Source organism: Homalodisca vitripennis, chromosome 4 (assembly GCF_021130785.1).
Source record: "Homalodisca vitripennis isolate AUS2020 chromosome 4, UT_GWSS_2.1, whole genome shotgun sequence".
In the NCBI taxonomy this organism is placed as follows: Eukaryota; Metazoa; Arthropoda; class Insecta; order Hemiptera; family Cicadellidae; genus Homalodisca; species Homalodisca vitripennis.
Genome location: NC_060210.1, coordinates 26882473 through 26910253, shown reverse-complemented (window position 1 = coordinate 26910253; position 27781 = coordinate 26882473). Strand labels below are relative to the sequence as shown.

General features: G+C 36.4%; 1 protein-coding gene across 3 annotated transcripts in view; it reads right to left on the bottom strand.

Annotated features, from left to right (window-relative positions):
- Nucleotides 1-26914, bottom strand: part of LOC124359072 (N-acetyl-D-glucosamine kinase) — a 71231-nt gene extending 44317 nt beyond the window's left edge. For 2 of the 3 annotated variants that reach the window (XM_046811482.1, XM_046811481.1), the window contains exon 1: nucleotides 26515-26914. In XM_046811482.1, the coding sequence (XP_046667438.1) occupies nucleotides 26515-26546 (32 nt within the window). In that variant the 5' untranslated portion in view covers nucleotides 26547-26914. Of the gene's footprint in view, nucleotides 1-5401; nucleotides 5694-26514 lie in introns of those variants that run through there. The other variant, XM_046811483.1, reaches the window with a different exon arrangement.
- Between the last annotated feature and the right edge of the window lie 867 nt (nucleotides 26915-27781).

The following is a 27781-nucleotide window of genomic DNA, read 5'->3' as shown; positions in this document are numbered from 1 at the left end:
TCCAGAACCCAAAACCTCCATAGATATTTAAAATTAAGATTGATTTTACAGTTCAATCAGAATCGCATTTCATGACAATAAAATTATTTCTCTCAATAGCACATGGTACGGTTTAGCTTTCGAACTCCTGTCTCCTGTCCCCACCCTACCACCTCAATAACTGTAACATTCTAGTTCCAGCAATATATGATAAGAAACAATTTCAAATCACTATAACATTACCACTAACTGACCCTAATTACAACAATTTTGTTGTTGTTAAAGCCCAAGACTACAGCTTCATTAATTGTAATTTATGTACTTGTGTACTGTTCAAGTTCGATACAGAAACATCCCTTATATAACCTAGGTCTGTACACCTCCTCATAAGAACATAAGTACATCAGTACATGTCGATTCCTCAGACCAAAAATTAAAAATAGAACTCACAAGCACTACTTATTGTACTGCTTGTAATGTTGATCACTTATTCTTCCTGTATAATATTTTGTTATGTAAATGAAAGGCCTCGGACATTTTTTGGCTATTAGGCTGCTATCTCTAACCGAGTGTCAAGGTAGATGCCTAATATGTACCGATAAAGATTGCTATTTATTGCATTTGTAAAGTTTGTGCTACACAAGAATCAAGAACTGCCGAGAGGCGTGGTGCAGTATTTACGCATAGCTGGTAAGAGATATACTGAAAATAATGAAAAAATGGATTCTGATCAAAATATTTTAAAAGATAAAATTTAAAAATGCGTAAAAATTTACTGTCCACAAAATGATTATCTGCAATTTTCACATTTTAAATAGGTGTACAATAATTTTGATATTTTAAATAAAATGTTCTGCTTCAATACACCAAATCCTATCATCTAGTTTATAGATTAGTTTTCTACATTAAAATTTATTGAAAATTAAAGGAAAAAGCAGAAGAAAACAGTTTTGACCATAGAAAAGGTGCCACCCATCAGGTAATTTTGGAAAATTTTCCTGTATATTTAGCCTTGGCCAATGACAACTACTCAGTAAAACTCAAAAGTTCCAAACATGCAGGTGGTCTGATCACCTCTACACCTACCTGCTTTACCATTTAACTAATGACACTCACTCAATAACACTCACAGCTCAAGCATACAGGTGGTCTGATCACCTCTACACCTACCTGCTTTACCATTTAACTAATGACACTCACTCAATAACACTCACAGCTCAAAGCATACAGGTGGTCTGATCACCTCTACACCTACCTGCTTTACCATTTAACTAATGACACTCACTCAATAACACTCACAGCTCAAAGCATACAGGTGGTCTGATCACCTCTACACCTACCTGCTTTACCATTTAACTAATGACACTCACTCAATAACACTCACAGCTCAAAGCATACAGGTGGTCTGATCACCTCTACACCTACCTGCTTTACCATTTAACTAATGACATTCACTCAATAACACTCACAGCTCAAAGCATACAGGTGGTCTGATCACCTCTACACCTACCTGCTTTACCATTTAACTAATGACACTCACTCAATAACACTCACAGCTCAAAGCATACAGGTGGTCTGATCACCTCTACACCTACCTGCTTTACCATTTAACTAATGACACTCACTCAATAACACTCACAGCTCAAAGCATACAGGTGGTCTGATCACCTCTACACCTACCTGCTTTACCATTTAACTAATGACACTCATTCAATAACACTTACAGCTCAAAGCATACAGGTGGTCCCATCACCTTTATACCTAACTGGTTCACCAATTAACCAATAACGTCTAACAAGGAGACCTTTCAGCTCCAGTACACAGATACCATCAAACCCCTCCGATCCTCTTATTTAACATTAGAATTCCCAGCCCCAATCATATTACTACTTCCATTTACTCACACCCCTTCAACCACTGACCAATAATGTCCGACCAGTAGTACTGTTAATGACCATGAGACCCAACCAACTATAGAGCCCAATAGGAATGTAAAACGAAAACACGGTAAGAATACTGTTTGGTTGAAAAATGATATTGCAAGAACGTCAAGGACTTAAACCAAAAAATACTCTCAGATTCTTTTTCTAGACTTTCGAGTAACTTTTCCAGTAGAATAGATGACCCTCCATATTGTGATGCCATAACAAAGTAGGCTCCCACAGCAGCCTCGGTATACATCAATAAGAACCTCTCTGCTACAGGTTGGTTTTAAAATTCTTATAGCAAAAAGAGCAGAATTGGTGTTAAGCAACAGGTTCGTTACATGAAGTTGCCAAGAAAGGGTTCGTTCAAACCAAACACCCAAGAACTTTATGGAGGGAGAAGACTGTAGGAATTCAAATGTCTTAGGGGGAAAAACATACTAATATAATTTAAAAAAAACACATAAGAGCTAATTTTAACTTTATTTTTTATTTTGATAATTAACAAAATAAAAAATAATAAAATATACTGAGCCAACTTATAAAAACATAAGTTAATTTTAATTTTATTAAATATTTTTATAATTTAATGATTATGATAATATCAAAATAGAATTGTGGTTGCATTTTGATATCAGTTAATTATATTAGGCTAACACGTATAGTGAATAAAAGAACAGGACATTTTAAAGTTAATAAGAGATTAGTACAGCTAGTGATGGGAGAACCGAATACTGTGTACTCAAAAACACCCTTGCATTCGAATACTTGTATACGAATACTTTATTTGTGTTGAGAACTTCTAACAGACAAGTCTAGACTTGTAATACTTCCTTTCCCCAATCTGTTGTTTCTTGGTTATTTTGAACTGCCCGTGGCAAAAATGTGAGAAATCCTTTGCTTTTTGTGCCTTCTACAAATATGTCATACCAATGATTTATGAACTTCAGAAAAAAATATATTTGTTTACCTGCTATTTCAGTCCCACCTGAAAGATTCTTTTCTACTGCAGGTCTTGTCACCAATGATAGAAGAAATATATAAAAGCTAAAAACCTCACACATATTGTTTTTACACAACAACATGAAAAAAAACGTTCTCTTTTACTTTATTGTTTACAAATATTTATTAATTGAAGAACTTTACAATTATACATTTTTCAAGTTTGAAAATTTGTGATTATTTATTTCAAATTATAAGTCTCCACTTAATTATTCTGTTCAGAGTCCATATAAAGGGTGTAAATTACGTCCTGATACACCTGGATATATTCCAAACGGATTGAGATATCGATGTATAACCTTCACCATACTTATTACCTTTTGGAAGTATAAAAAATTTAACCTCCTCCCGCTTTTGAAAAGGGCACCACCAAGTCTTCCTGAAATATATCACGCATGCATTGTGTTGATATTCACAAGATATTAGCATTGTCCCAACAGATTATTATTTGTGTTATTTGCCCATAACATTTGCTAAAGACGTCATAGAGATGTTTTCTTATTGTCAATGTGTTTTTTTTTTATTTAAATATAAAAGGACATAATGGGGTTTCAATTTGAAAATGTAAATTTACCCCCTTCTATCCCCCCTTTGAAAAGGAGGGAACATTTTTAATTAAAATAATTTACTCGAGATATTAATTTTTTTTTTTACAGAAAAATGGCAGCTAGCTGCTAAACAAAAAAATTTCTCAACCTATATTTTTATGACATTTTTATTTGAAACTAGCTGTTACCCGCGGCTTCGCACGCAATCTTTAGAACCGAAAATCCTTATATTACTTAGTAAAAGCAATTATGATGTAATATGATGGGAGTCATATAAAAATTTTAAAACGTTAGTAGGCACACATCAGGTAGATATTATTTTAAGTTCATGGAAAATAGTATCGGAGTTTAACTTAATTATTATATCATGTTTGGCACGTGTAGGAGCATTTCTGGTTCTAATTAATTATATACATAATATCACAGCTGAATCTGCCTTGTCATCCCGATCAAGAAAACACAAATCTCGGATCACACAGGTCTCGGAAACTTACTTTGGTCAAAAAGTGTATGTTTCCAGTCCTTGTCATATATTTCAGGTCTAACATATTTCCAGTACCATAGTAGAGTTTGTCTTGTTGTTCTGACGAAGAAAAAATATATATACTTACGTAGGACCGAGATGTCTACTTCGGCTAAAAAGTGCCTACTTAAGACCGTTTAAATTCACTTACGTACTATGTTACAGTTTAGTTTGCCACATTGCCTCGATCAAAATACTATATACGTTCGATTATCTAGTTCTTGGAAATCTATTTTGGTAAAAATCGTGTTGACATAGTTGTGTCTGCCTTATCCTGATGAAGAAAATACACACATAAGTAGGACTGAAAAGCCTATTACAACCTAGGGGGAAGTCCTACCTACTTACTATGTACTTTCGGTATAAGAGTGAAACCTTATTAAGGTTTTGCAATATTCCAAAATAAACGTTATTAAAGTTTTGCGCTACACTTATGTTTTGGACTGTAGCCAGGGAAAGAATGAATCGTTGAAGCATGTTAGTGTACATTTCTCTGTTTTTCCATAAGCCATTGTTAAAATGTAATATCATAATGTCAAGGAAGCCCACCAGTTTAAGGTAACTTATGTGATAACATCCATAACTTAGTTCATTACAGTTAGTTTTATAACAGTATTTAATGCATTAGATGATTTTAATTTGTCACTGGCGTAATCTGGAGTAAAATTTATATATTAATGTTTTATTTACAATCTGCCGATCAAACACTGTTTACTTATTATTGATATAATTTAAATGTAAACAGATGTTTCAGAAAGTTTGTCGAACTATAGCTGTCAACAGCTGTTTAGTGCCAGTTTAATTTGAATTATGAAACGTAAAAACTAAAATTTTTTCTGAATTCCAAAATATTCCAGGTAACTTTTCTTAACTTTTTCTTCATTAAAACCTTCCTTGGATTTCAATGGACATTTTACAAAAAGAATGAACCGAATCGGCCCAGCCATTATCAAGATTTGCGCTTAGCAACACATTTTGTGATTCAGTTTTACTATCACGCACAGAAGTTTGTGACACCCTTTTGTGAACACCCTGTAAATACAAGTATATTTTGAATTCAATTCTTCCAGAAAAATTGTATTCATTTAAAAAATATTTGAATTTATTTTTGAGATATTCTAATATGTGAATACCCCGGGAGAAATTCGAATACTATTCAATTCTGTATTTGATTCTCCCATCACTAAGTACAACATGGTACTCTTTTGAAATTTTTAGAGCAACATCACAAATTTAATTAAATTTATTTTAGAACTGTTCAGCTGGATAGGCTGGATAATAATATTTCTCACAATAAATATCTAGAGCAATATAAATAAGCCATGCAGTACTAATATTTTGATGAAGACTTGTCAATTTTCCAGGATATACTGGGTTTAACAGCTATTAATATTGTGAATTATGTCCTTAAGTAATCAACTTACAACGGCCTTGGCCACTGCATTCCTCTCACATTCCAAACCACAACTCTTGGTCCAGTTCAGACCTGCTTGTAATTGTAATTTGACAGTATAGTGGTGAAACAATTACCACAAGGAAACTTATCAATATTCTTATATAAATTTTGATTTCCAAGTAAAGATTTGAAGTAAACCACCATAAACAAATTATCCCAAACCATTCACATTACATAGAAATAATAGCATTCTAATCATTTCTCAAAATGTAATAATATTATTAAGTACACTACAGATAAAATTAAACAATAGTGAAAGCTGATGTAATGTTTATTGTTCAAATGCTAGTTAGGCTAAATAATCAAAACCATGTCATGAACCAGATAACCCTTTGTAACCTGGTCTTGCTTAAAAACAGGACAAAGATATAAACGCAAATAGTGATTAAAAATTAAAACCATTTCTTTTAACAGATGAGACTGATTATTTCTTTAGCAATAACAAATATTTCAAGCAAGTGGTATTGAGATAATTTAACTGTCATTTAAGTAGTATTGAAATGTAACTGTCATTTAAGAAATCAACTTTACAGCATTTAAGAAATCAACCTTAAAGACTTGATGTCAACTAGTACTAAACTAATGTCACACTTTAGTCTACTATCTAACCTATTTCACACAGGCTGACACTTTCACTTTCACTTACAAAAACTGACAAAAATCTGAACCATTGACAATTAGACACACTTTCTATGACTTACACAACAATAACAGTCATACAAAGAATTTGGATCTCACATATCAAAGAGAAACGTATTCTAAAGGTATTGTTATGCATCAAATTTTTATCTTACCCTATAATTTGATGTCTGATACATGATGGCATATATAACCACATCCCAATTATAAATAAAAAATGTGTTTCTCTCTAGTTTTAACCTTTATAAGTGGTGCCTACATAATTTTAAATCAACACTTTAACATTTTTCTATCTTGACTGCAAGGATATTTTAAGTTCAATTGGTTCATATATCTTAAAGCAAATACTCATCAAATACTGTACACAAGTTGTATTTAAATTAGTTTAAATTTTAAAACTCACTGTCCAAAAACTATACGTAGTTTTGGAACAATAGTCTACATAGATTTAATTTTCAGATGGTGATCATATTAAAGCAATACTGGTGTTTTTTAGTCTAGTTTTATAGTAAAGATATGTTCTCGTTTGTTAAAAAATATCTAACTTAATTCAAATCTATGGTTAATGTCATTTTTATAAATCAATTTATCAAATAATCTAATTACTATTTATTTTTAATATAAGAATACAATAATTAAAATTCCCAAAATACAATACTTACAAAATTAACTTTCACTATGCAGAAGATAAGCTAGTTCCTAATAAGCCACCGATTTTCTAAACAGTTTAGAAAATATTCCTATATCTAGCTATCTTTAATATCTTCTATACCAATTCTCACTCCTTCTGACAACTACGCTATGCCACGTTATACTATGCTGCGATCCGACCGCAATTACTATGCTGATTGTGATGGTGACAGGATATGCGGTGGTGTCATTATCTATATCAAGTGAGTTGTTGTGTTTGAGCAATATTTCTTATCAGGCGATATCGACCCTGATATGGAGTATATTTGTGTTGTCCCTCTTGCAGCCTTTTTTCAGTATATTTTTGTTGTTCTTGCAGTCGAGGTGAACAATGTCTTATTTTTGGGTGACACTAATATTAGATATGCGGTCAGACATCAAGACTAAGTTTTTAAGGTGACTCTTGAGAGAATCGAATGCAACTCAATTAATACATGAATGAGCCCAAAAGAGCCACTTTGTTAGAGCACATCATAGTGGACAGGTCAGTTGAAATCGAGAGGAATGGTATTATTGATGCATCAGACATTACCAACCTCAGAGGTGTGAAGATAGTGGACAACAAGCTAGTGTATTGTGTAGTTAACATAAGGAAAGATAAGATTGGTCCTAAATTGATTTCTTATAGAGATTTCTCCAGGTTTTATGTTAACAAAACGATATCTAAAATAAAAGAAATGCAATGGAGCAGTGTCGGGCAGATGCAGGTTATCGATTGCATATAAATATTTATTACTTTCATACATTTATTACATAAATAAGGTTTTTGACGAAAATGCTCCAATCGTTCGCAAGAGAGTGACAATAGAAGAGCACCTTGAAGAAACAGTGAAATTGTACGGCTGACCAAATTGAAAAATAAATTAGGAAACAAGTATTGGAAAACAAGAGATGTTAAAGACTGGCAAAACTACAAGTGCATTAGAAATGAGTTGAATGGACTTATTCTAAAAGCCCCTGACACTTTTGGAAGTGTTTAAAAGAATGTGATATCGTTGGCAATGGAAGTTTCCTATCTCCTAATGACAATTGGTAAAATAAACGAGTAAAATAAGGCCGTACGGGTAGTGGCGACCCCGAGGTACCCTAGCTAATGCTCCAGATCCCTTCGCTTCTTGTTCTGGAGGCCTATGGCTGGCACACTTTTCTTTGTGTCAGCCTATCTTTCTTCTTCACTCTCTTCTATCTGAGGTAAACTTCCTTAACCCTTCGATTTAGTTCTCCTTTCAGTTCTCCCACTAGGGGCCAAGCCACGGTGGAACAGCATAGGCCAGGGCTGAATGGCTGGTGGCAAACCAGTTTGTACTATGCGGACTCTGGATACCGGCGACCCTCCAGTTTAAAGCAGCTTACCCAGGCATGCGGGGCTCTGTCTGGGTCGACCTTCCATTCCCTAGCTACTCGTGGGAACATCATGATGAAAAACAAAAACAAAAACCAAAACCAACCAACCCTAGAAACAGCTCCTGAAGCTGTTTCTAACCTACCTCTTCCTGCTGAGGTAGCTCCTGAAGCTACCTCGCATACACCATCACCTGGTAACACAACTCAAGAGGTTGTTATGCCAACATCCCTACCTTCTCCTCAACGAAGTGCCTCAGGAACAGAGGAGGTTCCAATGCACACTGAAGCTCCCATACATGGCAAGGCTTTATCTGAGGAAGGTAGTACAAGCGCTGAGGAAGCAAAAGCCTTTCAAGATGTAGAAGATCAGCTCCTCAACAACCCAAGCACTCCCATGTCTACAGGTACGCTGGATGATGCCACAGAGCAACTCGGCAACCTCAGAATGAAGAGGCCTAATCTCACCACTGCTCAAAGGAGAGAAGCACTAAAGGCTAAACTTCTTGAAAAGGGTGAAGCTTTTGACCCTTCCAAGTGGAGGAGGGGGAAAAAGAAGAAAAATAACCTAGAACGGCTGGAGGTCTGAACTCCGGGCACCAAGGCGGGGGAGGGGCCCGCAAAGAAGGCTAGGAGGGTAACCCAAAAGCCGGAGGCCCACGATCCCGAGGCCTCTGGTAGCACATCCAAGGCTACCTACAGAGAGGTCGCGGCGATCAAAATGGCCATAGCCCTCGAAGGCTACTCGGAGGCGAAGCTTAGTGCAGAGCAAGGAGAAGCCATCGAGGACACAATTATGGAAGAAATCCAACCCCTGGAGGATGGTTCCGTTCCATCGTTTGCGGGCACCTACCTAGAGAAAGGTGTTTTAATTGCTTCCTGCATCAACGAGCACACCAAATGTTGGCTGGAAGAAGTAGTTCTAAGAATAAAACCTCTGGGAGACGACATCTCTCTGAGAGTGGGTCTGCGTAAGGACATCTTGAGGTCCACTAGGGTGTTTTTCAGAGCTCACCCGAAGCTTCTGAAGAAGACACCTGAAAAGGTACTTGAAATGTTTAAAAAGCAGAATCCCAACCTAAATGTAAACGAGTGGAAAATCCTTCCATCCAAGCCAAATCCGAAAGATTACGGATTCGTCTGTTTCCTGGACGAGGTCTGCTACAAGGCTGTGAAGGCTTCCAACTGTAGAGCCAACCTAGGACTCTGGCAGGTCTCAATTGTCTCCTCGACAGTCAAGTACAATGCCACGAGTCCTACAAATCAACCTACAGCACAGTAGGGCTGCTTCGGCAGCCTTCTGCCAGTTCTTCCTCCAGGAGGGATTTGATCTGGCATTAATTCAAGAACCATGGCTTCACCAAGGGAGAGTGGCGGGCCTAAATGAAACCAAAGGTAAGTTAATTTACTGTACCTCTCTAAGGAATGTCAGGACCTGCATCCTGTTGAAGAGAGGCTTGGATTTTCTAACCCTCAACGAATTCTGCTCCAGAGATCTCACTGTGGGCACACTGACCTGGAAGAATGGAGGCATAGTACAGAGCACAATTGTAGGCTCCGTATACTTGCCATATGATGCCAGGGAACTCCCTCCATCAAGAGACCTAGAGCTCCTGGTGGAAGAAGCACAAGCCAGACATCAACAACTACTTCTAGGTTGTGACGCCAACACCCATCACTCTGCTGGATGGGGCAGCACCAACACTAACCCCAGAGGTGAGGCACTTTTACAATTTCTTCTAAGTAGGGACCTATTTATATGTAATATTGGTAACCACCTCCTGTCTAGTTCGTAACACGAATTAGACAGGAAGTTATTGATATAACAATCTGCACACAAGGTATACTTGGAATGGTTGATAATTGGCACGTAAGCGAAGAGGCCTCATTATGAGATCACAGGTATATCCGCTTCAACTTGCAAGATGAAGCTGCAGAAGTCCTCTATCGCAATCCCAGGAGGACTGACTGGTTGGGATATAAGTCTGACCTTCAGTCACAGTTGGGATCAGTAGGCGGAAGGGTGCGATGCTTCACAGACATAGATCAGATAGCTTCTGACCTGCAGAATGCTATAATCAATAGCTTCCACGACAATTGTCCATTGCGATGGGGGAAGAGTCGAACTAATACTAAGTGGTGGACTGCAGACCTCGCTCGCAAAAGGGCTAACATTAGGAAGCTGCACAATCAATGCAAAAGGAGCCGTATCTGGGAGTCCTATCATAGAGCTCTAACAGAATACAGCCTAGCAATCAAAAAGGCAAAACAAAGTTCCTGGAGGCAGTTTACACAGGAGGTAAATGAATTAAGCGCGGCAGCTAGACTGCAACGTTTACTAGCCTCAGGTCCAACCGGTCACTTGGGATCTTTAAGGTCCCAGGGAGGTCAATATACTTCCGGGTCTAGTGACAGCCTCAAACTTCTCCTTGAGACTCACTTCCCTGATTGCATCTTTGAGAATGACGACACTGGAACGTCTGGTAACCATGAGGCAGGCTCATGGCCAAGAGCTTATCGTGGTAGCTGGGCCATTGCCAGAAGGATTGTCACTCTCTCTAAAGCCAAATGGGCAATTTCCAAATTTGCCCCTTTCAAATCTGCAGGAGGGGATGGAATCTTTCCGGCCCTGCTTCAACAAGGGCCGGGGAATCTCCTCACCCTTCTATGTGAACTATTCAGGGTGAGCCTAGCTTATGGGTACATACCACAAGTCTGGCGTCTCAACAGGGTGGTCTTTATCCCTAAAAAAGGGAGAGCGGACTATTCTGTCCCTAAATCTTTTCGTCCCATCAGTTTATCTTCGTTTCTACTGAAAACATTAGAAAGACTGGTTGAGAGGCACCTGAGAAAGGGAGTTCTCTCAGACACTCCCCTTCATCGCAACCAACACGCATACCAGCAAGGCAAATCCTGTGAATCATCACTGCACCAACTAGTCAGTAGGATTGAGGATAGCCTGTCCGCCAAGGAATTGGCATTGTGCACCTTTATAGACATTGAAGGAGCTTTTGACAATGCTAAATTCACTGCGATGGTAAGTGGAGCACAGCGACGTGGCCTCGAGCCAGCTCTGTGCAGGTGGCTTAGGGCCATGCTGTGCTCCAGACGGATCAGGGCCGATCTCAATGAAGAATCCCTTGTGATCGCACCCACAAGGGGATGCCCTCAAGGAGGCATCCTGTCACCTCTACTGTGGAATCTAGTAGTAGATGGTCTACTTGAGGACCTTACTAACAATGGAATCTATGTCCAAGGATATGCAGACGACATAGTCCTTACGGTACAGGGAAAACATACAAATGTTGTTGTTGATATCATGAATACCAACCTTCAACATGTACACAACTGGTGTCATGGAGAGGGACTGAAAGTAAATCCCTCTAAGACAGTAGTTGTACCATTCACTAGGAAAAAGAACCTAGAGTCTCTTTCCAGGCTGAAACTCGCATCCACGCAGCTTGAGTGGTCAAAGACAGTCAAATATTTAGGACTGACTCTAGACCATAAGCTTACGTGGAATGATCATCTTAACAATATCCTGCACAAAGCAAATTGGCGCTCATGACGTCCAGGAGACTTGCAGGAATTTCATGGGGCATAAAACCCCATATAGCACTATGGCTTTACAAAGCAGTTGTAAGGCCTCAAATCACTTATGGTTCATTAGTCTGGTGGACAAAGGTGAATCAGGTAACTGCTAAAGCCAAGCTCGAAAGCTTACAAAGGCTTGGCACAATCTTTGCAACCGGAGCATTTAGGAGCAGTCCCTCAGCGACCCTCGAGGTGTCTTTAGGTTTTCTGCCTCTTGATGTCTATATAAAAGCTGAAGCGCGTAAGTCAGCTTATCGGCTGATGGTTGCTGACTTGTGGAGGAATGGAACGTCTAAAACGGGCCACGGCACCATCACTGAAGCTGTAAACCCAAACGCTACTCTCGAAATGGTCTCAGACATAATGAGAACGGAGTTCGTATTCAATAAGCCATTCTCTGTTGACTTCTACTCCAGAGATGAGTGGAAATCGCAAGATAACATCACAACAATAAGAAAGAGCTTTGTCTGGTACACGGATGGCTCGCTTATTAAGGGCAGAATCGGATATGGAGTGTTTAGTCAATCCCCTAGAACTGCCCTTTGCGGCAGTTTGGGACGGAACTGCTCCATATTTCAAGCCGAAATCTATGGTATCCTGGCCTGTGCCAACCTAGGCCTCACCAGGGGGTACCAGGGAAAGAACATCTGCATAATGTCAGACAGTCAGGCAGCTCTTAAAGCTCTTGACTCCAACAGCATTTCATCCAGGCTTGTGTGGGAGTGCTTCAACACTCTCTGCAAGCTTGGATCACGCAACTTTGTACGTCTTGGTTGGGTACCGGGCCATACAGGCATAGGTGGCAACGAATGCGCCGATAGGCTTGCCAAAAGCGGAGCAAGCATGCCATACACCGGTCCAGAACCGAGTTGTGGTATAAGCAAGTCAGCTGCTTATCAAAGTATAAACAAATGGTCCAGGAAGACACAACGCTTGCGGTGGCAGAGTCACCAAGGACAAGCACTCGGCAAAAGACTGCTTGCTGATTCTAGCTCCAGCTTCACCAGATGGCTGATGGGGCTGGGCAGGGATCAGGTTAAGCAAGTGATTGCCTTGATCACTGGACACGGCCACTTCAGGAAACACCTAAACACTCTAGGTTTACGAAATGAGGACTCGGAGTGTAGACTCTGCAATAAGTCTGAAGAGACTGCAAAACACATAATACTGGACTGTGAGAGACTGGGAGCAAGGAGAAGGGCTCTTTTCGGTGATAAACAACCAGGCGACGAACCAGATGCTAGTATCGGGGAAAAGCTTCTTAGCCTAATTAAGGGCACAAAGATAGGCTTACCCCTCTAACATCAAAGGGGCACACAGTAAGCTCAGGTTGACGTGTGAGGATCTGTGAATCCACCCCAATACCCCAACGCAAAAAAAAAAAAAAAAAACGAGTTTTTTGTTAGAATGGTGAATAACGGTGAAGTCAGCAACGAAACCTAGGATTACAACTAAAATGGATAGTATTGATAAAGAATTCCATGTTTAATGACGAACAATGAAGTAAAATTAGCAATGAATGAGATAAAATCTACTGCGGCATTGACGGTATTTCAACAAATATGTTAAAAGCTGCGACCTTTTATTCTGAAGCGGTGACCCATTTAATCAATACATCTCTTAAAACTGGGAGTTTTCCTACAAATTGGAAAACCAGTATTATTCACACCCGTTGCCTAAAGTGTCGACCCCTACAAGTGTCAAGCATCGGAGGCCTATATCAATCCTTCCAGCTATACCAAAAGTTCTAGAGAAAATAGTAGTTCACCAGATAAGCACACATATAAAAACGAATGATATATTGCCATCATTGCAATCTGAATTTTTTTTAAAACCATAGTACCTGCACTGCCCTCACAAACATGTTTACTGATCTGGTGGATGAAAAGGACAGAGGTAGAGTAAGGTCTGTTGTTTTGCTTGACTATTCACGAGCTTTTGACTCTTATCAGTCATGATACGCTGGTGGCTAAGATGAATTACTATGGTTTTGGACAAAATATCTTAAACTGAATACTTGTTTATACCTTAGTGGCAGACAGCTGATAACCAGAATTGTTAGTAATTCATCATTGCTGCTTGCCAGACAGCAAGGTGATACCCAAGGCTGCTGTACTGGTCCAATTTTGTTCAATCTGTACACTTCTGACTTTCCCAGGTGTGTGCAGTATAATTGTATTCCTCATTTATTCGCAGATGATTGTCAGTTGCACTTGTCATATGACCCGGACAGGTTGGTCAAATAAACTCTGATTTACTCAGTGTGAGGCTGTGGTCAGTGACTAATGGCCTTAAGCTGAACACAGACAAGTGCACAGTTCTTCACGTGCCCTCAAACACTATTTTACAGACCCTCGGCGAGACTGATCTACAGATCAGGCTGTGTGGCAGTAATCTGGCAGTGTGTGACAAAGTGAAAACTTTGGGTGTCATACTGGATTCAGACCTCACTTTTAGTGACCATGTAACATATGTAACACAGTGTGCCTTGGGTAGACTGAGAGGTCTGTACAGATTTAGAAATATGCCTCTAGATTCCGCAAAGCTGCAGATCATGCAGTTACTTATATTGTCAGTGTTTTACTACTGTTACCCTACATACAAAAATAGTATCTCGGGGGGGGGGGGGGGGGGGTGATGCTTGTAAAATTCAAAAAGTGCAAAACTCTGCAGTTAGGTTCATTTTTTGCTAATTTTTAATTATGCTTAATATGAAACTTTGCCTTTCTTTAGAAACTAAATCACATAAAATGAAAGTTCTCAAAGTGCCACATATTTGAAAATAAACTGTTTTAAACTAAATCAGTGAAAACATAGGACTACTTACATCTGTGTCTGTTCACTACTGCTGTTCAAAATAGTATACACAATTCCACATAATTGTTTTGTAAATAAGAAATTGATCATACTGGATCCATTAGTTTTTATTTTATTTTTTTTTTTTATTTTTTTTTTTGTAGTTGTTTTTTTGAAAGTTTACAACAGTAATTTAGTAAATTTCATTGAGGTAGTATAAACTGACACTATACATGTATATATGAACAGACATGGTTGAGCCCAAAGACATTCTTATTTCTAATCTCATATCATCAGTGTGACAGCTGAACTGGTTGAGTGCATATTTACTGGCACTGGGATCCCCAGTTCACGATCCTCAGAGAGAGCAATAACTTTTTGTTCAGTTGGGAAATTTAAAAAATAAATAAAAAATAATAATAACAATAATAAAAAACAAATAAATAAATTTAAAATTATACATAAAACCATATTTTAATGCCTATTTCAAACATGGAGTGCTTTTTATTTAATTCTTTTTGGAAATTAAAAAACCACTGAAAATCACATTAAAAATGAAAAATGACAATGAAATCGTTTTTGTTGCTGGAGACAGGGTATTTGCAAAAGTAAAGGGGTTTCCACCTAAACCTGCTAAAATAACAGATATTACAGACCAAGATAAAAACACATTTTACAATGTTGAATTTTATGGCACTCATGAATTGGCAAAACTAAAATCATCTGACCTGTGTTTTTATCTCAAAAATAAAGCTAAGTTTAGAAAACCTGAAACAAACAAATTTAAATTTAATAAAGCATTGCAGGAAATTTAATAATCCATGGCTGAATGTTCCAATGAAATTCCCTTAAACGGTAGACAGAGCTTTTCATTGTTGATAAAAATGATTTGGTAGTCAGCTGGAGGTAAGAGTGGCTGTGAGTTGCACAGTATGTTTTGGCAGTTAAATATTTTACAATTACTAACATTCTTGAAGAATACAATGACACAGTAATAACAAATAATTGATGATTACAAACACAGAATAAAGAATTAGGAACTAAGTGTAGTGACATCGAAAAGGCTTTACAAAAAAAAATCACTGCGGTTAGAGACTTGAACTGTCTGTCTGTCTGGAGGCAGATGTTGAGGTGGATGTAAAAAATACAAGGACACTATTAAGGCAATTATATTGAAGATGTTAAAGATAAATAAAATACAATCAATTAACTCAATGACAGTATGATTACTTTAAACAATGAAGTAAGCCAGTTAAGGAAGGAAAATAGTATTTTTAACAACAGGATTGATCAACTAAAACAAATTGCAGATAAAGAAAAGATCAATTATACGAGCCAAATAAATAACTTCAAGTCCTTGGAAACTGCCCTAAAACTACAAATAGCACAATTGAATAATGTTAACAAAAACTTTAATACAAAGAACTGTAATCTAAGCCTACATGAAAATTGTGTAAATTTTAATTTACACAATACACTCTTGGCAAATAAATGGATTTAAGTCAATTTCTTGATGACTCAATTTTATTGTATTTCGATTCCTCCTTCCAAATAATGTAATAAAAAAACCTATTTCATGAACCTGAAATGATAAGTAAATCTTACATTTTTAGTCCAATTAATTATTCTAAAGGAGCAATGTAGGTCAGTGGTTCTCAATGGAGCTTACTGTTTTATATCAGGGCAGACAAAACATTTTATTATATTGATTCAATCAAGAACTATAATCTGAGTCAGGCTTAAGTTGTATTCACAAAGCTGTAGTAGTATTATATTTGTTCATTTGGGCCATGTTCTTTCAATGTAGTGAACTGTCCACAGCAGAGAAATGGCATTGAATGCGGTATATACTTCCTTATATTTGTGGAATGGTTGGTGAGAGAGATATCGGCTCGGACAGATTGTAAGACCTTTGATTTTGAAGGATGCTTTGGTGCTCTTGAAATAAGGGACTCAGAAGTAATTCGGAAGTGTTATTACCTACTTAACATATAATAAACAATACAAGGAGTTGAAAGAGGATATTGCTAAAGAACTTATATTTAACATTATATCTGGTAAAGGAGCCATTTGATCAGTGCTGTCTTCAGTCTCTGACAATGTAGCATTTTTATATCTTCAGAAAGATAGTTGGAAGACTTTTCTGCCCATGTAGGATGGTTTCCTTTCAAATAGTTCAGTGTGGTGCAGTGGCAGGTAAAAATTTGGAGCATGGTGTTGAAGCTTCTTCTTTATGGGATGATACTGGTGCAGTAATTCTCTTAGGAGAAAGTAATGATATTCTAAGTGGACATTTTCAGGATATAACTTGGAAATCAAACTGCAACATCTTAGTAACACCAGGCCTGTCTTTACCACTACAGTTTCAATTAGATATAACAAAGATCTAAGGAGCGCAGAAAAAAAGATTTGAGACTTGTCAAAAGCTACATTACTGAGTTAACAAACATGCTAGATGATGTCTTCCTAATGAATTTGAGTAGTTTCAAGAGGTTTTATTATACTGCTCATGGCCTCCACTTAAACAAAAGAGGCAAATCAAAATTAGCGTAATATGTAATTTTAAATGCTCTTTCCTAGTGGTAGTATAGGAAAAATCTCGAAATTTAGAAAAGATTATGACTACAAATTCCAAACATGAAAAATGTAGGAAACAACCTTCAAACTTTGATGGATTTGAAAGCCATCCTAAAAACTGTAACATTGTTGAGGGGGATATGGACTATTAACAACTCAAAATATAATGAGTGTCATGCTTTTACTCACTCTACATCCAGAGACTTTAATAATGATAGACACATGAGTGCTATAGTTGCTCTTTTGTTCAGAAAGCATTTTGGTACACCATTTTCTTTGGACCTACTCAGTGAAAATTTGACATACCAGGCTTCTGTGGACAAGGCTGCTGATTATTAATAGTCTTGTAACTAAGCCTAATTACTACAGTGAACTGTAAAAACTGCTTATAAAGAGACCTTCATACAGCTGACAGATGACTTCAAGGCAAGGAAGTTTAAAGTACTCAAATGCACACCGATGGGATGTGTACAAAATATGATTCCTACTGAGGTTTTTACTGAAAACATTGTAAGATTTCAACTCACAATTCATTAAGAATCTTCAAGAAGATTTTAGTAGTTTCAGTTTTGCAAATCTTGCTCAGGACTTTGAACAGATGAGTGCATTTCCTCCACTACTTACAGCTAAAAACTGAAGGAGAGTTCAACTGGAGGAGATAGCGGCAGATAGCAGTTCAACTCAAGATGATTTAACTTTACAGATACCCCAAATGTCTAGTGTCAGTGTTGAAAGTCAGTCTTTGCTCTCAAAAGGTTAAGGATTAATGGTCCAAGTATTGTTGAAGCACTAAATCTCTCAATAGCTCATTGTGTAAATGATAGTTATGATGAAGATTGTAACATTTCTGTATTATCTTCTTGTGATAGTAGTAATAGTGATAATAATGGATCATTATTTCTTAGGTTTTATATTCCTGTAAATAGTAGTTGCAAAATTAATCTTTCAAAAAACTTAAAAGATTCTGCAACAGCCTTTTTAAAACACATTTATTTTCCTCATCAACATTACGCTCATTCAAACAAATAATTTTGATTGCACTAAAGCTTTTAATTATTATTTACAAACTTTCAAACTTACTTTTAATACGTTGAATGTTACAACACAGAAAAAAAATCCATCTTTGGATTCTGTTTGTACTTTGTGAATATTTTTGTCTAAGTTAAACAAAATATCCAACTTTAGATTGGGGGATGGTCTTTTTTAGAAATGGGGTAGTTCTTGCAGTTTCGTCCATAAATCTTTCCCTCTTATAAAAGTAAGGAATGATTTAAATATTTTTATTGAACAATTAAGTTTTGAAGGACCTTTTGTAGAAATAGAAAGTTTAAATCTACTATTAGTTTCTACATATAATCCCTAGGAATTGTGACACTAAATTGTTTTTTAAGTAAATTCAGGGCCCTTTTAAATTGTTTACAAAATGAAACTCTTCAAAAACAAGTAATTATTCCAGCAGATATCAATATAAATGTATTGCTGGTTGACTATACTGAAAAGTACTTTGAGAACCTAATCATTAATTCAGGTTTTTCACTAAATGTAAGGCAACCTACAAGAATTACTAAGACCTCTAAAACATGTATTGATAATATGTTAACAAGTATAAACTATACGCACAAGGGCTATATAAATATTGATCTGAGGTTGAGGTTTGTCTGATAGTAATGCTTTAGTTGTTCAGTGGCCTAAAGGCAACAATATAAAAAATAACTTATATCTTAAAAAAAGATTATTTCCAATAAAAAAGTTCCCTCATTTGAGGATAGACTACCCTGATATATGGAATACTTGATTCTTGACAAGTCTGTTTTGAGAATCATAAAAGATTTTTATCTGTAATCAAGCTTTCTCTTGATGTATGTTTTCCTGACAGGGCTATTTCTTCCAAGCAAAGGAGAAAAACAAAGGAATGGATTACTTAGGGAATCATAAAATCCTCTGAACATAAAAAAAGGCTTCATATCAATCGAAGTACTGTAGAGATTCTTTATTTCTAAGTTATGTAAAAAAATATTAAAAAAGTGTTCAATAAGGTGGTTATGGAAGCGAAGAAATCTTGTAATAGTTCTGATATAATAGATTCTAAAAACAAAACTAATACAATGTGGAATGTAATTAAAGATGAACTATGTCTTAATAAAATCAGTAACAATTATATTAAATTAAAGATTAATGTTAGGGGATAGATGATCCTATATATACAGCTAAACTTTTTAATAATCAATATAAAAATATAGTTAAGATATTAAAAGTTCCTGCCACGTTATCCCCTTCACAATATCTTACATGTGAACAAGATGACATTGAGCTACAAGTTTTTTCACCCACTAACAAAACTGAGGTAAAAGATATAATTTTAAATCTGAGCAACAGAAATGCAAGTGGATGGGATGAGATCCCTAATAAGGTACTTAAAAGGTCTGTTGATACAATCTCTGATGTACTAAGTGAAATTGTAAAGAAGTCCTTATGTGAAGGAAGCTTTCCTGATCCATTAAAGTTATCAGAAATTCACCCAATACATAATAAGGGTTCACTTAGTGAAATAAACAATTTCTCTTCTAAGTTCATTTCAAAAATCTATAAAAAAACTATCCATAGTAGACTTTTTAACTTTTTAGAATCTAATAACAAATTATGCGAAGAGCAGTATGGTTTTAGGAAAGATTTTAGTACAGAAGCAGCTCTGTTCTCTTTCGTAAACATTACCATTGAGACCTTGGATGAGTACACTGTTATACTGCAGGCATTTTCTGTGACTTATCTAAGGCTTTTGACTGTGTAAACCATACACCGTTGCTGTCAAAGTTAAGAAGAATGGGTGTCAAAGGTATACAGCTCTTGCACAACTACATTCTTATTTATTTAACCATAAACAGAGGCCAGTTATTACTAATAAATCAGGAAAATATTGTTCTAATTGGGCACATGTAAACATGGTGTACCCCAAGGATTAATTTTAGGACCATTATTATTCATTTTCTTTGTCAATTATCTGTTAAATTACCTCCCTAAAGAAGTTTGTAGCCTCTTTTTATATAAAGATGATACAACTGCTCTAATTAGGTGAAAAATGTTAAGTGATTTATAGTACTTGACAACAAAGATGTCATTGACAAATTAGAAAAAAACTTTCCTTACTCACGGTTTGTTGTTAAACCGAGATAAAACTCATACATTACGCTTTAAATTAAGAAATGATAATTTTTATAAGGGGTTTAGTAATAATACACAAGTTGTGAAATTTTTAGGGATACATTTCGTCACTAAATTACATTTTTTTACCATATTAATATATTAAGGGTGCACTCTACCACTCTGGTGAACGTTGATGCAAAGGTTTTGAATCTGCCTCATTGTAAGCTCATTTTTTGAGCTATTACAAAAAATATTGATACAAAAGAATAAGGCCAGAAGTGAGAGCCTAACACAAAATCCTTCTTCCAAAAGCAAACAGTGTTTAGGCCTAGAAATAAGCAATACAGGCCTAGAGTGTAAACAGGCTAAGATAGGCCTAGTTAATAATATAAAGTTAGTTTATGTCAACGTCCAGTGCCTAAGGACTAAATTGAACTTGGTGTCTCTTTTTGTTGACAAAGTTGGTGCAGATATTCTCTGTGTGAGTGAACATTGGCTGACTGAAAGCGAAGCCCAGTTTTACAGCTCAGTTCAGTCGCTGACCCTGGCCAGTGGTTACTATCGTACGGATCACAAGAACGGTGGTGTGGCAATCTATTCGAATTGCAGCCTAACTGTACACCCTATCGACCTAAGTGACTTCTGTGTGGAACTCGACATCGAACTGTGTGCAGTCGAAATAAAAGAAAGAAATCTAATAATTATCTCAGCCTACAGGTCTCCAAATGGATGCTCCGAAAACTTCTTCAATGTGCTAGATAAGTGCTTAATGTGGATATCTAAAAAATTCCAAAGTGAAATAGTGTTGGGGGGAGACTTCAATCTCCCCATTGGTTCTGATGTTGCCCTGGGAAAAAACTTTGACTTCGTACTCAAGAGCCACGGCCTATTTGTGGCGAATCGTCAGCCAACCCGAGGTACAAACTGTCTCGATACGATTGCAACCACAATCAGTTCCTGGGATTACTCAGTCAGCGTTGAAGACCCTGTGATTGCTGATCACTGTCCTCTGGTTATGAGTCTTTCATCTGGAAGGGTGAGTGCTGATAATAATAATCCTGCATGGTGTGACAACTATATTAAGTCAGTTAGAATCATAAAAGATGAGAATTTACCTGTTTTCAGGGAAGCTTTATTGAAGGTCGATTGGAATGATGTGATTAGGCTAAGTACAGAGGATGCTGAAAAAGCATTTGCTAACTTTTTCACGATCTTTAGTGACATTTTCAATAAGTACTTTCCAAGCAAGATCTTGCCTAAATCTAGGGCTGGTAAGCTTAGGCCTAAGCAAGCTGATAAATCATGGTATACTGCAGACCTCGCTAATCTTAGAAAATTGGTTATTGCATTTCATGATGGGTTTAAGGTTACCCAGGACATCACTGAGAAAAATAGGCTTTACTCCTTGTACCTTAGAACCAAAGGACAATACAGAAGTAGTGTGGATGCAGCAAAGAAACGTTCCAATATGCAAGCAATCGAGACGGCTAAAAATCCTTGTAAGGCAGCATGGAATCTAGTAAATAGTACTTATAAGAAAAAATCTGAATCCAAATGCAGTGCCAGTCCGGATGAATTTAATTTGTTTCTCTTAAACGAAGTTGACAAAATCGTAAATTCTGCTGCAACCAACAACACCAATGCCAATTCGCTTTTGCCTGGGTGCACAGGTTCCGTACCACAGTCTAATAGGCCTACTACCAATCTCTCGAGCTGGTCCCCAGTAACACCTAAGCAAATATTACAAATTGTACAAAACTTTAAGAGCTCTCAGAGCCAGGACATCTACGGAATGAATGTAGTTATGTTGAAGCATGTCATCGATGCTATAGCCTATCCTTTGAGTTTTGTTCTTAACGCCTGTATGAGCTGTGGAGCTTTCCCTGAGTCACTTAAAGTATCTAGAACCGTACCGGTCTTCAAGAAGGGTGACCCGGAGGCTATGGGGAGTTATAGGCCGATATCGGTGATACCAGTTTTCGCCAAGGTTTATGAGTCTGTGATCAAAGGTCAAATTGTAAACTACTTTGAACATGAAAATCTCTTCTCTGAATCTCAACATGGATTCAGGAAGAATAGATCTACTGTGACAGCGGTTCTGAGTTTGGTTAGCCAGGTCCTAGAGAGCTTCGAGGCTGGTGATTCAACTGCACTTGTTCTGGCCGACTTAAGCAAGGCGTTTGATTGTGTTCCGCATAGTCAACTGCTGGATAAACTGAGAGCCTATGGTGTTGATGGAATGGTTTTACAGGTTTTTAGGTCCTACTTCACAGACAGAAAACAGATCCTGTGCACCGGCGGAGCGCATTCCCAACCTCAAGCAGTGAAATATGGTGTTCCTCAGGGTTCGGTCATTGGCCCAGTCCTATTTCTAATTACAATTAATGACATCAGCCAGCTGGGTGACATGCTTCTGTTTGCAGATGATACCTCCATCTTTGCTCGTAGCGATACACACCAGAAAACGCCAGGCTCGCTGCTCTACAAACATTTACCAGCGCAAAGGAATGGTTTGCCGCGAATGGCTTGTGCCTGAACGAGGGGAAAACCCAGGAGATGATGTGCACTCTTTCCAGATCTGACAACAATTTTGGCCTGAGCGAAGTTAAGCTCCTGGGATTTATTCTTGACCCAGGGCTTACATGGAGGAGCCATACGAATAGTGTATGCATCAGACTCTCTAGAGCCCTGCATCTACTGCGGAGACTGAAACCTATGCTGACTAATAAGTATCTTTTGACAGTTTACTTCGCCATGTTCCACAGCCATATCAGCTATGGGCTGCACATATGGGGCCATGCTGCTGGATGTAAGGATATTCTTCTCCTCCAAAAGAAAGCTCTTCGTGTCATCTCGCCTCCAGGGTTTCTGGATAGCTGTAGGCCTATCTTTGTGAGTCTTAAAATTCTCACAGTCTATGGTCAGTACATCCTTTCCTGCCTGACCAATTTAAAACTTAACATCTCAGACTTTGCTGAAAGAAACGAACTCCATACCTACAACACCAGGAAGAAGCACCATCTGGATGTACCTTTTTGTAGGCTTAGTAAGAAGAAGAACTGCTATCCTAGCTTAGCGCTTTGCATGTATAATGCCCTTCCAGATAATCTCAAAGAACTCAACCCTCCTCACTTTGAAACCCAACTTAAAAGCTGGCTATTGTGTAGGCCCTTTTATTCAGTCGGGGAGTTCTTCGATGCACTATCATAAGCCCTGGCGCCATGTAAAAATGTAAATATTGTAAATATTCTAAAATTCATTTTACTTTGACGCTGTCTATCCAGTTGTACTGGTCATCGACTAAGGTGGAGGTAATTAAGGTAATTACTATGGGAGATGACTGTTGGAGTTGGTGGGGTTTGTTCCCTAACCTCCGAGGTTCTTGCAAGCCTCAACAAGGGCATGCTAACCCTTTTTTGACTAATTTGACTGGAGAGGCTGGTTCAGAGCTGGCCTCCCCATCTTCTGAGGAGATATGACTTAAAGTTGTAGTGCCCTAATTCTTCCTCATGGATCTCGATAGGAGGCAGCCCCTACTCCCTAACCTCACCCATCCTGAATATATAATCACTCTAGAAGCAGCGCAAAGGTTCTTATAGGACTACGTGCAATTAATAAGTTTCTTGTCCTAAGAGAAAAAAAAACTGATGTGCAACTTAAGTGAATTGAAATTGAAATTTCAAAAATGTATGTGCGTATACAAACATTTAGTTAGTTAAATGACATCGTTAGACATAGTTAAATGACATAGTTAGTAGACTAGACCTATCGAATTGTCCATGAACTCCGGATTGATGTGCTGCTCCTGGACATCCATAAGGTTGCCCAGATTGAAGTGACACATCGGTTTTTGCTGTACCCAGTGGTGGGTTCACCTGGAAGGTATAAACCAGCCAGAATTGATCACTGCTGAGTAAGATTAAAAAGAAGTTTAAAAACTGTTACTGAATTGTTTCTGGCAGTTTCATGAAGTTTATTGAAAATTTGATACCAGTTTAGTTTATCTTTGCCAGCATACGTTGTGGAAGATCAAGTTTAATCATGTTCCTGGTAAATTGGGAGACAAATAAGCAGCCAAACACATTATTTAATTGTTATTATTGAACAGTTCAATATATTATCATAGTTCAACATTAGGTAATAATCGTACATGGCAAGAATTATAATATATTAACAAGAATAACACATTAAAATAAAAAATAAGGCCAACTTTAGCTTATATTATACAATCACAAAGATGGTTTGCTGAACAGTATGTTGGTATTCCACTCCTTAACTTCTATGACCACTTCCCAAGAACTTTCAATCTCATATTCATCATTATTTTCAAATTTTCCAAAAATTAATTACTCCTTGTCTGTTTATTGTTTACAATGTGATTATAATTTTTTATTTTAAGTCATATGTTAAGGTAAATAAATTGTAATGTCAAATTAATAATTGATAAAAACAGTAGAAAATTCAATAAAAGAACTGAATAACAAGTGTAGGATAACGTGGATATCAAGCCTGGTGGAAAATAATTGCAAGTTAGTTTTTTTAGCTAAAACATATATGTAAGGCCTATATATAAAGATGACGGTTAATATTTTAGTGTGTATGAACAATAGTGTGCAACGATCTTGGTGCTTCTCTACACGTTGTTCTTAAAATCTTTTGATTCAACAAGATCCTACTAACTGCAGAAGAGTGTCTCCACAGAATTATCCTGTATGGGATGTGTGACTGGAACAGTCTAATATACTCAATTGGCTACAAACTAATCCATTTTTATACACTAAAAGAATTTTTAGATTGTGAAGTAGAGATCGCTTTTACTTAGGCTATGCTATAAGAATACATTACGAATATACATACGATTCTGTAGAATAATATGTTAGATTTGATGTTTCCTATTTCAATTTCTCATGATCAATGGAAATATAAAAATCTTCAACTTCATGATTGTAGTATATAGGATTGAGTTTTATTCTTCACTATAGTTTTAATCTTAAGAAATCTAAATATTATCTTTTAAATTTAAGATTAGGGTAGATTTTAATAAGTAGCCTACACTAATTATTATTTTTATCAACTGGATTGTTTTTATCCAAATGAATAATTCAATTTTACAATAATTTAACTTGGCATAATATAATTTATATTTACAGTAATTTTTAAAATAAACAATAAACAGCAAGAAATAACTAATTTTTGGAAAATTTGAAAATGGCGATCAATATGAGGAAATTATGTGAAATATTAATTTATAGATGAACATGTGGGTTTAGGTCCTGGTTAACCATGTAGAGAATCTTTACCTCCATTTCACAAAAGTGGTTGCTCACTGCTATCTGGGCAAGTTGCAAATATTGTAATGGGGTAGGGTACGATAAGCGGACCCGGTTATTTATATTGAAGAATGTAATCATCGATACCTAATATTCGCATCTCAAATCCTAGTATCAGTCGATATAAAAGTATATTATTAATAGTCCTCAATAGTAATCATATTTTTTAAATTAAAATATGAATTTAATATTTACAGTGATCGAACAAATTATTATAACCAAAATTAGGAAAACTGAAGATGACCATATTTGCTCCTCTCACAGTTACAGTTGTTTCCTTCCCACAAATTTCACATAATGGGGTTTTCAGTACGAGTCCAACATGTTGAAGCCACGAAACACATGTCTTATCTTTCAAAGCAACTTTGTTTAGTTTTCTAAAATTGACTGCCATTTTTAATAATCAAAAATGTTACTTATCTAAAATTGAAATATTACCTTACGTGTATTATTTGAAATTGTTTACAGCTGTTGATACAGATTATTTAAGTTAATTGTTCAAAATAATGAATCAGTATTGATTGATTATATCGATGGTTATGATTAAGTAATATCTAATATCGGTTGTCAGTTTCGATATATAACATACCGGGTCCGCTTATCGCACCCTACCCTTGTAATGTTTTTCTGATATGTAGGTCTAGGCCATAGTTGGTTTTGTTATTTTGTAATGTTATTGTTATATTTATGTTATTAAAATTTTAATGTAATATTACTCTTGTTGCGTACGATTATTACATAATATCAAAATATTATAATGCATTTTGTGAATACATTACAATTGTAGGCTACGATAATAACATTCCAATAAGAAGTGTAGGCCCCTTATTAAAGTCTCCCCTTAGTTGTGCACTATTGAAGTTTTTGGCAAAGAAACATTTAGCCTATTTTGCTTATCTTCTGCATTTCAAAATATTGTAAAAATGTAGTCTAATATTGAATACATGAGAAAATTCACCAAAGACATACTTACCCTTCGATTCCACCGTAAATTGCATCTGACATTGTGTATAGTGCTTAGCTATAATTGTAATTAAACAACACACGAGATTCAATAGAGAAATTTCCAGATAAGGAACACAGAACTGTATCTGAGTAAAATATTGTAAAAAATAAGTTAAGAACTGATATTTAATATTCAGAGTTTTTCTCATACACACGAAATAAAATTAAATATTCATTGTAGCTAAATCTAAAACATAGTGAACGTTTCCAATACAATCAAGAAAAAATATACAATAGAAATATGACACCGTCCTGACAGCTATGGTGTCGGCGTGGTTTTGTTGTCACTGACGTGTTGTACCGTTCTCTAGCAACCAATCTAAGAATCGACCTATCAGCAAACACACAGTCCACTGTTCACTACAAGTTTGAAGTTCAACTTATACTCAATCCTATTATATAGTGCTGGGCTAACCGACTAGTCGACTACCTGTTTGTTCGATTTGTGCCCAAAGTAGTTGACTAGTCGGTTGATTTGACTAGTCGTAGTTGAACCATTAGTAACGTTAGTAATATGAAATACTTTGCGTTTACAATCTATAGCGTTTTTGCTATAGCTTACACTTGTAACATTGGACTACTATTAAATTTGATCAACTGACAACTAGTTATTTATACATTAAAGTAAAGATGTAAACTTGTTCATTTGCTAGTAGTGAAAACCTTAAGATATCACAATAGTAGACCATAAACTAATTGACTAGTTTAATTCAGAATAGATTTACTTGCTAGTTTTTGGACTACTATTAAATTTAATCAACTGACAACTAGTTATTTATACATTAAAGTAAAGATGTAAACTTGTTCATTTGCTAATAGTGAAAACCTTAAGATATCACAATAGTAGACCATAAACTAATTGACTAGTTTAATTCAGAATAGATTTACTTGCTAGTTTTTCTACCAAAGATAAAAAAAAGTATGTTTAGAAGTATAAATTATGTATTTTAGTGAAAATACTCAAGTTTTTAACAAGGTATTTGTCAATGTTAATTAACAAAATTCCTTTGTGCTCACTTTACTATAGTAGGCTACATTATTGGTTTGAAGTATATTATTTCTATTTCATATTGGTACTATCCCGGCAGTATATATTATCCCGAAAAAATATATATAAGTACTGTAAACCTCAGGTGGTTACTTTACCCCAGTGACGAAAATAATTACCGCACAACCTGGTGGAAATTCAATGAACTGGCAGCCCGTTGTTTCTAGCTTAACCGGTAGGTAGCACC